Source organism: Ceratotherium simum, chromosome 8 (assembly GCF_057802395.1).
Source record: "Ceratotherium simum simum isolate JZ-2026a chromosome 8, ASM5780239v1, whole genome shotgun sequence".
In the NCBI taxonomy this organism is placed as follows: domain Eukaryota; kingdom Metazoa; phylum Chordata; class Mammalia; order Perissodactyla; family Rhinocerotidae; genus Ceratotherium; species Ceratotherium simum.
Window position 1 is genome coordinate 31,460,536 of NC_141907.1, and position 15,577 is coordinate 31,476,112.

The 15,577-nt window shown below is 40.6% G+C and overlaps 1 protein-coding gene across 5 annotated transcripts in view; it reads left to right on the top strand.

The window, feature by feature from the left end:
- Positions 1-15,577, top strand: part of TBC1D1 (TBC1 domain family member 1) — a 215,662-nt gene that overhangs the window by 107,245 nt on the left and 92,840 nt on the right. For all 5 annotated transcript variants that reach the window (XM_014786740.2, XM_087434180.1, XM_014786744.2 and 2 more), the window contains 4 exons: positions 1,047-1,151; positions 1,665-1,797; positions 8,211-8,302; positions 14,567-14,677. In XM_014786740.2, the coding sequence (XP_014642226.2) occupies positions 1,047-1,151; positions 1,665-1,797; positions 8,211-8,302; positions 14,567-14,677 (441 nt within the window). The remainder of the gene's footprint in view (positions 1-1,046; positions 1,152-1,664; positions 1,798-8,210; positions 8,303-14,566; positions 14,678-15,577) is intronic.

Sequence of the window (15,577 nt, forward strand, 5' to 3'; positions counted from 1 at the left end):
TGAAAATAAAGAATGTTCGCTTATAGTTTGAATAGGGAACTATTTACAAAGGAGAAGTTCTTCCAAATTATATTCCCCTGAGAAGTAACCTCTAGTGTACGCTTAACTTACTGTTGGAGAACGTCGATCAAGATGCCAGGATATGTCGGTGGTTGCCCATTTATTGGAAAATATTTGACCTGAAAGTGAGATTATCCACAGAATTTTTACCTTGATTGGCTGCTATTTCTATTGAAATGTTAATGTTAGATGTTTGCTTTTTCATGTGGTAGTTTATGATTTTCTAAAGGATCACCTGAACTTAAGCTATCAACACTCATATCTCTCATGCTGGTGCTTTCAGGAGACACCCACGGATTAATATTTATGGACGATGTCTTATCTCTATCAAGGTGCTTCTTAGCTGATGCTTTCAAAACAAGTTTACATATTGATGTTTATTAAAAAGAGCTCTTAGGAAACTATGGTAGAGCCTTGGTCTTAATATCTTATGTTTAAGAGCGTCTCTGCTCTGTGTGTAGATAGTTTTTGACTCTATGGTTTTTGACTCATTCTTCATACCAGTTTACTTTGGTATTTACCTGTTTGTTATTTTAGGAGTACCAATATGTTTTAAATCTTTTTTTTAACCTTTGTGTTTGTGTGTGTACTTGTGTGTGTCTGTGCGTGTGTGTACAGTTGTTTCTTCATTCATCTCTCGTGTGCTTTTGATTTTCCAAGTAGTTTTTAGTTCTTTAATACCTAAGAAAATGCTCATTTTTCTGTGTCAGCTTTTCTCCACTCCCTTTTAGTAATGAAACGGGCATTAAAAACTCCAGTTTTTACATCTTCTCTTGTTGTGGGGATAATCAGAGTAACATTTTAGTAGAATGATGTTAATCTTCATCATATTTGAGAGATGTTTTTAGACATTTAAAATATTTGAGAAAATAATTTTATAGTGCTCTTTAAAACCACACCATGTAAATCTTAAGTTGCCTCTCTGGCAGTGGTGTCTCTTTTGGACACAACTGAATGTTCCTTCCTCTTTTCCTTGCCTCCCACAGGGTATTAGACACGTGGACCACTTTGGGTTTATCTGCCGAGAGTCTTCAGGAGGTGGAGGCTTTCATTTTGTTTGTTATGTGTTTCAGTGCACAAATGAAGCTCTGGTAAGCGAGAATGAGTACTTCTTACCCTGAAACCTTATTTACAAGGAATTCAACCTCACTAATTTTTCTTTGCTTAGCAAACCATATGGCCTCATTGAGATATCATTATTTGGCTTTAATTATTCATTCATGACTAATAACTATCTAGTACATATCCGAGACTTACTTGGGTGTGCATTTTCAATTTTCATTATTTTTGAAGAAGCTGCTCACTTTCACCCTCTCATCTAGCATATTAAAAATGTCATTTTGGACATTCGATCAGAGGAGTTGGCTTTTTCGCTCAGTATTGACTTAGTGTTTTTTGTTTTTACCTTATCTCCTTTAAGAGCTGTGAGCATCTAGGTAGTATTTCTCAGACTGTCATCCTAGCAGTTATTCCAATTATTATCCATTGACCTGTGACTAATAGTCCAGAAAAATACTAAGTCTTTCCACAGAGTCGTGAAATCTCAGCCCAGCTTGTCTTAAATGGACTTTTTGCTGGTTACAGTCGCTCTTGTCTTTGACCAGGTGGATGAAATTATGATGACTCTGAAACAGGCGTTCACGGTGGCTGCAGTGCAGCAGACGGCTAGAGCCCCAGCCCAGCTGTGTGAGGGCTGCCCCCTGCAGGGCCTGCACAGGCTCTGTGAACGGATAGAGGGTGAGTAGGGGCCCCTTTCAAGCTTTAACATAGCTGGAGTTAGAGATCCCAGGAAAACCTTAGACGATCTGCATTTGTTGAAAGGTTCTGCCTTACAGGGGCTTGTGTTAGTTCTGTGGATCGCAGGTGAACTTTCATCGCGCAGTAGAAGTCTTTTGTGTGTCAGGTATTGTGCTAGGTGCTCAAGGTTGAAGATAAAATCCATGTCTCCTTCTACCATCTCCCCTCCAAGGGACTCCCAGGGGAGTGGAGGAGTCAGGGAAACAGGTTACAAAACCAGTTGCCTAGCATTTATCAAGGTTGTGAGTGGTCCTTCGTATTGGCTGCCATGGAGAGATCTAGCAAGATAAGAACTAAACAGTTTCCCCTACGTGTCTCAGTTACAAGGTCATCGGTAGAAGGTCAACTGCTAGAACAGTTTTAATGGAGTGGAGGGTGCAGAAGACAGGTTGCAGTTGAGGAGCCAGTAGGAAAGTGTAAAAGAAGTGGTGACCGTGAGTATGGACTACACTTTCTAGAAATTTGGCTTAGGGAGAAACCATGATAAATATTATGATTTGCAGCTAATATTTATAAAGTATTTAAGATGTGGCAGGCACTGTACTTAGAGCTTTATTTAACATTTATTATTGTCCATTTAATCCTCATCACATTGTGGGGAGGAAATGGACTGTTTATTCTGTACATTTTAAGGATAAGTAAATTGAGGATTAGTGAAGTCTAGGAGTGAACTAGTGTCTGATGAATACAGGAGTTAGCCCTAGGTGGGAAAGCCCTAGCTGTTACCTGCCGCCAAAGCTCCTCCTCCCAGGAGAAGGCCATGCTGCGGGGAGATCCAGCTGACTTGACTTTTTATAGTTGGAGAGTTTGAGCCAATTCAGAGCCCAGGGGACCAGATGGGTCAGAATGGAATGGAGACGATCCCTCCTGAACAAGGGTGGGAAATCTGCCTCAGGCAGCAAGAGAGCAGCTCCGTCTCTGGGATGCAGGGGGTCGAGGCGGGAAGACAGAACCAAGGTTAGGATGAAGGGGTGGCAGTGATGCTCATCTGAGGGAACCTGGAAGTTGAAGGGGTTCATTCCTTTCTTTTCTTGATTTTGTGTTTTGTTCCATTTATGGGAGGATTTCTAAAACTTTTTGTGTGTGTGTGGTTTTGAGGGGGGTCACAGGATTTAAGCAACCTATATTATTGTAAAAAGAAAACAAATATTTGATTGTTTCCCATGTCTCTGGAATACTTATTATAAGCTCTACTTATGTAAAGAAAAACAACATTACTATCTAGATCTAATTTCCATTTTTTTAATAGTTGTGGTAAAAATACACAAAATTGACCAGTTTAAGCTTTTTAAAATGTACAGTTCAGTGGCATTAGTATGTTCACATTATTTTGCAACCATCCCCACCATCCATCTCTAGAATTTCTTTTTTTTTTTTTTTTTTTTAAAGATTTTATTTTATTTATTTTTCCCCCCAAAGCCCCAGTAGATAGTTGTGTGTCACAGCTGCACAGCCTTCTAGTTGCTGTATGTGGGACGCGGCCTCAGCGTGGCCGGAGAAGCAGCGCGTCGGTGCGAGCCCGGGATCCGAACCCGGGTCGCCAGCAGTGGAGCGCGCTCACTTAACCACCAAGCCACGGGGCCGGCCCCATCTCTAGAATTTCTTAATCTTTCCGGACTGAAACTCTTTAAACAATAACTCCTCATTTCCCCCTCCTCTCAGCCCCTGGCAACCACCATTCCACTTTCTGTCTCTGAATGGTACTGGTGTAGGTACCACATATAAGTGGAATTTATAGAGTATTTGCCCTTTTGTATCTGGCTTGCTTATTTAGCATAACGCCTAGTGAGTTCATTCATGTGGTAGCATGTGTCAGAATTTCATTCTTTTCGAAGTCTGAATAATGTTCCATTGTGTGTATATACCACGTTTTATTTATCCATTCATTGGTTGATGGGCATTTGGGTTGTTTCCACGTTGTGGCTATTGTGAATGATGCTGCTCTGAAAGTTGGTGTGCAAGTATCAGTTCAAGTTCTTGTTTTCAGTTCTTTTGGGAATATACCCAGAAGTGGAATTGCTGGATCATATGGTAATTCTGTGTTTAATTTTTTGAGGAACCGCTGCTCTATGTTCCACAGTGGCTACACTGTTTTACATCCCCATGAGCAATGTACAAGGATTCCAGTTTCTCCACATTCTTGTCAACACTTGTTACTTTCTGTTTTTTTGTAACCATCCTAATGGTTGTAAAGTGGTACCTGATTTCCCTTTTTAAATGATATAAAGTGATCTTAAGGTCTTCGAAGGTTCATTTGCTGGCATTACAGTGCTCTTTAAAATGAATCAAAATGATTAATATTCTTTTTTTTTTTTTAAGGAAGATTGGCCCTGAGCTAACATCTGTTGCCAATTTTCCTCCTTTTTTCCTTTTTTTCCTCCCCAAAGCCCCAGTAGATAGTTGTATGTCATAGTTGTGCATCCTTCTAGTTCTTCTATGTGGGACATCGCCTCAGCGTGGCTTGATGAGCAGCGCGTAGGTCCGTGCCCAGGATCCAAACTGGCGAACCCCAGGCCGCCAGAACAGAGCTCTAACTTGACCACTATGCCAACCAACTGGCTCCAAAATAATTAATATTCTTTTTTTTTTTTTTAAGGAAGATTGGCCCTGAGCTAACATCTGTTGCCAATCTTCCTCTTTTTTTCCCTCCCCAAAGCCCCAGCAGATAGTTGTATGTCATAGTTGTACATCCTTCTAGTTGCTCTCTGTGGGACGCTGCCTCAGCATGGCTTGATGAGTGGTGTGTAGGTCCATGCCCAGGATCTGAACTGGATTCGGAACCCAGGCTGCCAAAGTGGAGCGCGTGAACCTAACCGCTATACCATCAGGCCGGCCCCAAAATGATTAGTATTTTGAGCTTGGTTTTTCTAGTTGTTACTATTTGCTGACATTGTACAAAATATATCTGGGAACAAGAAAAGTTGTGTTTTAACTGGAGATCCCATCTGAGAGGATCACTAACCCTTTCCTTAGTGGTTGTCAAGATAAGGTAAACGAGGACGGAAATGTCCCTTAAGAGCTTATTAAGAAGCCAACAAGAAGCCAACAATGACTTTGGCCTTGAAGTTAAAGTAGATCGTGATCAGCAGGAACTGGAAGGATTCCAGAGTTCCACTTGATAAATCTCTCTTTGGTCTGGCTTAGCTTTCAGAAAGTTGTGGCTGAAAAGTTTAATCAGGGTAGGGATTTTTCTGCTGTAGTTTTGCATTTATCATTTAATTCTTCCTTTTATCTGATAAAATCCAAGCAAAGCAGAAAGCTGTGCTAATGCAAAAACATCCATTAAACAGCACATTTAGAAGGCTAGTGAGGGTATGTTTTGTCTACACGATGGGAAATGTTTCTGAAGTATAGATGGCACATTATTAGAGGCATCCTTAGTAGAGGAGATGCTAATTATTTTATGAACAGTTTGAGGCCCTTGCTTTTTGCTATATTGCACTCCTAATAAGTAGAATGAAGTGGTTTATTAAAGCTCATTGTATGTTTCCATAAGAGTAGTTCTAATAGGAAGTTGTGGTCTGGCCAAGAACTCCATAAACTGTGGAGAGGACCAGTGATGCGGCCACAAAAGGCAAGACTTAAAGACTGTGTTTTCTTAATTGTTATAGTCACATTATGCCTGGAATCTATAAAATAGAATCAGCACACTGTACATATGATGACATCGGCCACTTACAACAGGTAAGAGGTACAGCTGTGCTTGGTCTGTATTTGTACAACGGCTAGTAGTATTTAGTAGTAGTTTGCTTTTTAAAGTTTAGAGGAGCATTTTGGGAATTACTAGAGTGAATTAAACTTGCACTAAAAGGAAGAAAAAAAGTAGAACTGAGGTTTCCTTTTGCTCTCTAAGTAAATTTGCCTCTGGCAAAGCAAAGCCATTCATCAGAGCTCCCTCTAATAAGAGCCTTTTCAGCAGGACAATTTGAAAGGGGCTCACTGACAACCCAGGGCTGCAAGGGATTGTCCTTTGGGAATGCCTGTGACCCTGGTTCCCTTTTTCTGTGTTGTTCTTTGCCTCCCCCACCCCCCCCCCCCACCCCGTAAAGCCTTTTGGCGTCACGTGGGGAGTGCTGCCTTCTTGCTGCAGAAACCACCTGGTGGTGGCTGGAGGTGGTGAGAAGCCACTTGGAGGGTGCACAGTAAACATGGAGTGGAGAGCGAGGTGGTGGGACCCCCTCTGTTTTGAGATGGGGCTGGAAGGACCTAATGAATTGAGGCATCCTGAAGACAAGGATAAAACTTGTCGAAGGATCTCTCGATACCTGCTGAATGTGAAGAATAGTCGGTATTGCATGATTTCAGCTAAAATTGTTAGAAGTGTATAACACTCCTCTTAGTTAGTTAGTCGAACTCCTCTTAGGACTTGGGGTTTTTCTCCACATAGGAATGTCTCATCAAGCAATACAGTATGTCCAAAACAAGATACTTACACTGTGTCAGAGACATCCATATGCTGGGAGGATTCTGAGTTAATGATTACTGAGTGCTTATTTAGACACTGTTTTGATTCAGCATTTAAGTAGTGAGTGAAGTAAAACCATGTGTGTGTTTCCCTGGCTTGTGTGACCCGACAGCTTGCCGGAAGAGCACCTGAGTTGTGCTCTGACAAAGCCCATCTGTCCTGTCTGCACTTGACTCACCTCTGAATTCACTTTGGGATTGAAGCCCCCTTGTGTCAGGTGACTTGACTGTCCTTGCCTGTCTGGGTAAAGGGAGGCAGTGGAGTGTTTAAGAGTGTGGTGTCTGAAGGTAACAGACATGGTTCAAATTGTAACTCTGTCCCTTACTTACTGATGACCTTGGACAAAATGCTTGACTTCACTGTGCCTCAGTTCATCTGTACATTGGGATTACTAAAAATAGTGCCCCCTTCAAGGATTATTTTGAGGAATAAATGAGATTACACATGTAGTGCTGAGTGGAGTGGCACAGCAGTCACTTAAGAAATATTGGCTTTTGTTATTTTATGGTGGCCTCTTATGGTTTTCTTGGCAGAAAAAAAAAGTTGTGGGGAGACAGGAAGGACTCCCTAGAGGCTGAGCTGGCTGCAACAGTTCGAGCGGGGGCAGCAGCCTGGCCACAGCCTTTCAGGAGGGTAGGGGCTCTGCCTTCAGCTGCAGTGGGAGGGGAGGAGCACTGCTCTGGGGCAGGCTTGCCTGCTGATTGGCTTCCTGACCTTTGACAAGTGGAGGCTGGGCTGCTGATTGGCCACCTGACCTTTGACAAGTGGAGGCTTGGCTGCTGACTGGCCACCTGACCTTTGACAAGTGGAGGCTTGGCTGCTGATTGGTCACCTGACCTTTGCCCAGCTTCTCTAGACCTTAGCCAACTCGTCTGTAAAACAGGCAGGATCTCCAAGTTCCCGTTCCAGATTGTAGAGGTGTCCCCTCCTGGCTGTCCTTAGTTACACAGATGCATCCACACTGTTCTCTGGCTCGGCCTTGCCCAAGCCCTTGCCCAGCAGCTCACCTCGGGAGGAGGAGAAGGGAGTGGCAGGTGGGTGAGGAGAGGGCTGCCCTTGGAATAAAAGTAATAGGAGGCAGTTTTTTCATGGCTGTTACATCAGCAAATCTTTTCACTCTAAATCTTCTCATCGTGTGTAACGTTTATCTCTGGCACCAAGAAAAGGCAAAACAGGGTCTGAGCCATATAGATGTGTAGAGAAAGAACTTTCTGAAATACCAGATTCTAATGGGCACTAAAATTGAGACTTTATTTTTTAACTTTTCATCAAAATCCTCTGTAGTGGTAATTAAATGGCTATTAATAAGCAATTGGTGGTAAAAGGAAAGTTGTTAGCCACATGAATCAATTTTACGTGAAGGAGCCTAACATGCCAGAGAAAAACGTTTGTCGGTTTTCACGTGGAGCACCAGTTTTTCCGTGAGAGAAGTTGTCAGGTTTATATAAGAATACTCCCGAGAATTTATCATTTTCTGAGGACAATGTTCTGATTGTGTGAGGTGTTTTAACACGGAGTGGTGGAACCACACAGGCCTGAGGTCAGGTCCAGTGTGGTGGTCTCTGGAAATTCTGTAAGCTCTGTGGGTCTCATTTTCCTTAACTGTAAAATGGGGATAGTCGAAGCCTCTTCATCAGATTGTTCTGAGTATTAAATGAAGTGATGCAGGCCTACTGTTTAAGACAGTGCCTGGCACATGAGGGCTTAACTAAAAAATGCTTTGTTATCATTGTCATTGCCATCAACGTTATTATTGATTAGAATTTCCATAAAACATTGAAAGCCTGAAGTAGGTGGATGAGACTGTAAAGGGAGTGGATGTGGAATGTGTTAACTCTGCCGTATAACTTTTACATAGAGTGTTTTCATGTCTCTTTTTTCGTAATAGGAATGAATTCTTCCAAAACCAAACTAGAACTCCAGAAGCACCTGACGACATTAACTAATCAAGAGCAAGCCACTATTTTTGAGGAAGTTCAGGTACAGTACTAGTGTTTTGTTTTTTTTTTTCCTTCCCAAAGCCCCAGTGCATGGTTGTATATCCTAGTTGTAAATCCTTCTAGTTCTTCTATGTGAGCTGCCGCCACAGCATGGCTACTGACAGACGGCTGATGTGATTCTGCAACTGGGAAGCAAACCCCGGCAGCTGAACTTTAACCACTAGGCCATCAGGGCTGGCTCATGGTACTAGTTTTTAATTTCTATAAGGAGCGAAAAGGCAGGCAGCTTACTGTGAAATGTTATTTATAAAAAATAGCAAACCAGAGCATTCACAGCCCCGAGTTCCTCTTTAATAAGCTTTAACAGCCCCACAGAGGCTGCAGATCCACCTCAGGTCTTGGTTTTCATGGTGAAAGCAACTAAACCAGGGAAGCTGTCCCTTAAAAAACATTTTTAGAATGAGAGAAAGGAAATTATAAAGTGGAAAGAGCCTCAGCCTGGGAGACAGGAGTCCTGGACTTGGGTCCCCTGCACTCCTCTGCTCCAGGGAAAACCTCTGCCAGCCCCTGCCTGCTCGCGAGTTCAGCCCTGAGTGCGGGAGTCGAAGGAGGTGCTGTTGTTTTGTACATGAAATTGAATGTTAATTGTTCCTCCTCTCTTTTAGTTCTTTTTTCAGTTTGAAAATAAATTTAGATGATAAATTTATCTACTTAGAGCTGTATAATCTATGAAACCTAAACGTAAAAACAAAATACAAAACAAAAACCAAGCTCATTGGCTTTCTGCGTTCAACCTGGAAGCTCGCGCTTGTCCCTGCAGTGAGATGCAGCGTATCTCGGGGAGACTGTGCTGCATGTGCTGGCATGCCTGTAGTCTGTTCATTATGAATCTTTAATGAGCTCATCAAAAATTTCATGTCTGCTTTAGCCGAGGGGCATTTTCTATGGTTTCCTGGCACTTTTCTAGGGAGGAGAGCACAGCAGAACAAAGAATAAATCTCTCTGTTTTGGGGGGAGGAAAGCGGCAGGGGTCCTTCAAGTAGAGGAGTCATTAAACTGAACAAGAAGGCCAGCCAGTCTGCATTGTAAGTTCTCTCTCCCTCCTTGTTGGGGGAAAGACTGTACAGATGGGGCCCATGATCTGTTTTCTGTTAGTGTGGAAAATTAAAGGATTGTCTTTTTCTTTTTCAGCACATGCTAGAGTTTTTAATTTCATAAATAGCTCAGAATGTAATTTTCACAATTTCTAATTGCCTTTAAATTTTCTTGTTTCCTTCCACATCAACTTGAGACACACTATTTTTTCTTAAAAGATCTTTAGAGTTCTAAGTACACAGTACCCTCAGACAAATTTAATGTTGTTTGTACTTGGAATTCACGAGCGGATGGGCAATTTGCTTCTGATTATTAATGTGTTTACAGTGGAAGCTGGGCCTTTGTCATCTGATGCCAGCCTGCTTGCTGTTTTAGTGCAGTCAAGTCACTTTTGGTAATGTCTCTCTAGTGAGCGTAGAAGATGCGCATTCCTCCCCTAATGTGAGTTTTCTTTTTTATTTAGACGGCACTGTGTACTTTCCCCAAAACAGCGTGATGACTCAGAATAGGTAATACGCAAAACGTTCCTGTGCAGCAATGAGAAGTTCCTAATGGGTGTGTTTCTGAGCTTCTCTTTGACCCATGCCAGTTTTTAGACACTCAATACATTATGGCAAAAAGACTTGAGAGAAAAGTGGTGGGTGACACAGCTTTATTTAAAAAACAAATGCATTCAGTTAATATCCTGGGACCCCTATGTGTTGTTCCATAAGGCTCTGTAATTTTTTGATTGGTTTCAAGACCAAAAAGAAGTCACTGGGTTTGAAAGCCGTCTCATACTTTGTCCTCAATCATTGTAAGCCCAGCTCTTCCTTGAATGATACGAATTTGACATGGATCTCTTCTTCTAATGGCTTATTGATATTCTTGGTAACTTATTTCCTCAATGATCATTCTTGGTTTTTATAAAACATTTTATAAACCAAATCACTGGTTTTTTTTTAAGTAGTCGTGCCTGCTACTGTGTTTGAAAATCGTATATTTCAAAAAGATCATAAAGAAAAAGGTGGCTTTGCAGTGTCATGAGTCCTTTTGTAAATAGAATGATTAATATTTTCCTTTATACAGTCTTTCCTGGAGAGGAATTTGTTTCTGAAGAACTCTCCAAGGGCAAATTTTCGTAAGACAAATGTAATTACCATTGAAATTAATGGTACATGATTACTTAAATAGTTATGAAAGCATACATAATCATTGTTTTTGTAAATAAATGTTTAATACAAAAAGTGCAATCCAAACAGCCACCAAGAAAGAGAAATCAGTAATTACTATGCATGTGGTGCTGGAGATGATGACTGCTGCAAACAAGCCGACTTAGAGCGCTCGGAGCGGAGCACTAAGTGCCAGGTGGGCACGCGGGCCTGTTAACCCTTCTCTTTGTAAGAGGACTCATGACGCTGTAAAGCCCCTTTGTTATGACCTTTTTGAAACGTATAATTTTCACACATCTGTAACTGGGCATATGTGAAGATGACCTGCAGAGTCTTGCTCTCTTCTCCAGCTGCTCTGTTGCTGGCTGAGTTGCCAAATCCAAACTGGTCATCCTTAGTGTAAAAAATTGCTTTCAAGCCAAAGTAGGGCTAGTAAAGAAAATGTCTCCAAATCTAATTCCCTTCCTCTGAATGAGTGTATTTCAGGGAATGACTTAATTAATGCTGAGTAGGTAAATCAAGGAGATTTATACTCAATACGTGTCGATAATGGATTAAAAAACATGACTTTTCTCAAGTTAAAGATTAGTGGTCAGAGGAGCTTTTTTTTCACTTTGTAAAGAATATATATCAATTTAGTTGGATTTTCCATGGTTTTAAAACTGTTATAAGATTTGATTATAATAATTTTTTTAAAATGTCAGAATGTAGTGTCCAATGAGCATTGCCATTTTAGGTAGTTTCCTCAGAAGACTGTAGACTTTCTCAGCATTCTGATATTATTCATTAGTCAGTGTTGGGACATTTATTTTTGAATTACTTTTCAACCAATTTATAGGCCCCTTCATAGAAATGAAGTTAAGAAACATAACAAAACTGGCTTTGTTATTGTTAACAGGCAGTTGTGTTTTTTTAATGAAATATACCTATAGAAAAGCACATAGATCAGTGGTGTGTAATGCAATGAATTTTTGTAAGATGAATACACCTGTGCAGCCAGCACCAAGATTAAGAAATAGAGCATTTCCATTCCCGCAGAACCCCCCTCAGGTAACCACGATCCTGGCATCTGACACTGTAGATGAATTTTGAATAAGCAAGGTAATTTTTGACTGCAAAGTGGTGTTATCCAACTTGATTTCCCATTATTTTCTTCAGACTTGTCTCTCTGACTAATGAATGTTTATAAAGTTAAATCCACTTGAGGAAATAATGGTTTGCCACTATGGAAAATGGTGAAGTCCCAAATACCTATGGGAGGTATTAAGGAGATAACACCTTGCTAATCATTTTGAACTTAATGCAAGAGAAGCCCCTAATCATGTTTCATTTATTTTAAGGAAGGATTTCTTGACCGTGCATAACACCATGAACATGGATTTCTTGGCTTTGGTGACTTTCCTCTGTGATGTTTAATGAGCTCCATGGCGCAGTCTCTGGTTCTCAGCGTCAGATTCCAATGGGCGGCACCTGTGGTAGTAATGGTGCTCAGTGCTAGTCTCATTTTCTATTTGAATAGCTTCTTTCATGTATATTTTGAGGAAAAGAAAAATGTATTAATGCTTCTTGTTACTGCATTCTTAGCCTTTTTTGATATTTTGAAATAAGCAATCATGAAGAATTTCTCCAAGAAAAAAATACACATTTTCTCATGAGAGCAGCCCAAAGGTTTAATTAAAGATACAGGAGAAGAAAGAATGAGTCAACCCTTGGGTGCCTGCGCCTGCTCAGAAGCATCTCGTGGTTCCTGTCTGCTCCTCTTTTCCTGGACTTTTTTAAAAACAGACTTTATTTTTTAGAGTAGTTTTAGTTTTACAGAAAAAGTGGGTGGAAAGTACAGTGAGTTCTAACCTCTCATGCCCCCTCCCCTAGCCAGTTTCCCCTATTATTAACATCTTGCATTAGTATGGTACATTTGTTACAGTTGATGAGCCAATATTGATACATTGTTATTAACTAAAGTCCATACTTTACTTTACGGTTCACTCTTGGTGGTGTACATTCTAGGGTTCTGACAAATATGGTGGCATGTATCCACCATTATAGTATCACACAGAATTGTTTCACTGTCCTAAAAATCCTCTATGTTCCACCTGTTCATCCCTCCTTCCGCTTCTGACCCCCAGGCAGCCATTGATCATTTACTGTCTTCCATTTTGCTTTTTCCAGAATGTCATATAGTTGGAATCATGCAGTACGTAGCCTTGTTAGATTGGCGTCTTTCACTTAATAATATGCATTTAAGTTCCTCCATGTCTTTTCATGGCTTGATAGCTCTTTTCTTTTCAGTGCTGAATAATAATTCATTCCATTGCCTGGATGTACCACAATTTGTTTATTCATTCACCTGTTGAAGGACATCTGGGTTGCTTCAACGTTTTGGCAATTACAAATAAAGTTACCGTAAACATTCGTGTGCAGGTTTTTGTGGGGATATATATTTTCAACTCATTTGGGTAAATACTAAGCAGTACTATTGCTGAATCGCATGGTAAGAGCATGGTTAGTTTTGTAAGAAGCTGCCAAAAGGGGCTCCCAAAGTGGCTATACCATTTCACATTCCCACCAGCGGCGAATGAGAGTTCCTATTGCCTCCTGGGCTTTTAGGCTCCAGTATATCGATAACCTTCTTGGGGTCAGCAGTATTGAGTTGGGATGTGGTACTTGACTACCACTTTCCTTGTTTGAAGATCTGATGGGAACTTTCTCTGGAAAATATCCACTTGTTGCATAAAACATGTAAAATTTTGTGACATCAAGGTTCATGGCTTGGAATCCAGTTTGAGAGTATCTGCTCTAGCTTCTAAAATATTTAATCCTTAAATCTGAAATTTGAAAGAACACAAAGTCCTCAGTGAAAACAACCCCTTCTGGTCGTTTACTATCTTTTCCTTGAGTGACAGGAACAACTTGTCATTTAAAATGATCTTTTTCCTTAAGAGAGGGAATGTCAGAAGGTCTGGGTTAGTGTAACCTTTGCTTCTAAAGTCTGTGACTTGGAGAGTAAAATCATTGTTCCGCGGTTAGCTGGGGAAGAAGGTTACCAAGAGCAGCATTGACCCAGACTCAGATGCTTGTACAGTTGGTTCGTTTATTCCACCCTTTGTTTTAAGGGGCAGGCTAGAAGTTTGGAGTAGGGAGAAAGGAGGAGCAGGACAGTGGATAATTGTCGGTATTTTGGATATATTTCCAAAGTTTGTAGACTAGAAGCTTTGTGTATCTCCAGAGTAATTCAGTTTTGTTTTCTTCATATTCAGAGAAAATAATACATTAAATTAGATGATCTTCTGCAAGTGAGCTCTGATAATTCAAAGACGAAGACTTTGGGGTTTGGAGGCAACCTTGGAGTTCACTTTGTGTATGATCTTCATTTGAACAGATGAGGAAGCTAAGATTAAATGACTTGCTTTGGTCACACTTTGAGGCAGCACTTAGAACCAACACGTCCTGATTTCTGGTCCAGTATGCTTTGACGCTACCCTGCCTGAAAAATAAAAGGCATAGAGAGAATTGTTTTAAAAAAGAAAAAAAAAACCATTAAGGCCATGCCATGAGATTTTGTGTGCAAGTACATGCATCATGGGACTTCCAGAAAGTGCTTCATGACAGACACATTCAACATGTGGAACCGTGACCCTGAGTCCAGTTGCTATTTTCCTGTCCAGCTCCCTAACCGTGAGAGTTTATGAATGTGTAGCCATTCTGGCTCTTGACCTCTGCGTGTTTACATAGATTTTGTTCTTTTCTTCTGTTTTCAAGACTATTTATTTACTAAATATTTTGACTATGCCTCTATCTGATGTGAAATGTTTTTTTTAAGTATAAGGACAGCAGAGGTCAAAAGCGAAATCTGGCCTACTGGCTCTGCTCTCTGTCCCTTTTTAAAAATTGTCCCCAGTTTTAGGAACATTGGTGCCTCCTAGTGAGATAATTGGGTAAAAGCACTAGTTAATGGATGGATGAAAGCTGTTAGAGTTTCTAAAGGGGCGGTTTAGCAGTTTTGTTGACAATTAAAAATAAATGTAATATAGTTTGCTTTTTTTTTTTTTTTTTTTAAGAAATTGAGACCAAGAAATGAGCAGCGAGAGAATGAATTGATTATTTCTTTCCTGAGATGTTTATATGAAGAGAAACAGAAAGTTCACAGCCATACTGGAGAGACAAAGCAGGTATTGTATTTTTGTCTTTTATAATTTTTCCAGGACGCTAATTAAAACAGAGTCCTGGGAATTTTCTGAAGCTCTGAATCCTCTCTTTCTCTGTGTATTTTCTTTTCATTTGTTACACATATAGGGAAGATTTGGGAATATTTAGATTGTGCTCAGAGAAGGTGAGAAATTCCTGTCTGCATTGTGGTGGGGTTGGAGCAGTTGCTCTGATGAGAGGACTGGTGTGGAGCATCAAGAAAGAAGTTTAAGCAACTAGACTTTTGGTGGTGAACATGATGCAGTCTATACAGAAGTTGAAATATGCTCCTGAAATTTATATAATTTTTAAACCAGTGTGACCTCAATAAAAAAAAAGGGTAATTCTGTGAGGTCAAAAAAAAAAAAGAATGAAGTTGAAGAGTAGATACTGCAGGGACAAGCTACTTGACCTGCTGGTAGCCTGTCTCTGTCACCTCACCTTTATCCCTGGTAAAATGGGAGTGACATTTTATAGCTGCCTTCAGAGTTACGTAAAGTCCCTGGAAATCCTTTATAGTATAAATGCTATGCAAATATAAGATAGCACTACTGACAAATCAGATGCAATGTTAAAGCAGCTGGTTTATGTGCTATTCAGATATAGAACTTCCATTAATTCCTGCCATCCTCTACTGTCCGCAAGCTTTATTTAGCTTCTCTGTTTTTGGCGGGGGGGCTATGTCGGAAGCTGGGGCCACTTGCAGGCCTCTGTCTTTGAAGAGCTTCGAGTTTGGGATTCAGTACACACGGTGCCAAGGACAATTTTCCGATGTCTTTTGGACTCTAAGTCGATTCATAATAACCATTATAGCTTCAAAACATATGCATTTTATATTTGCTTAAGTTACTTGTAGGCCAGAAAATCTAGAGAAAAATCAGTGA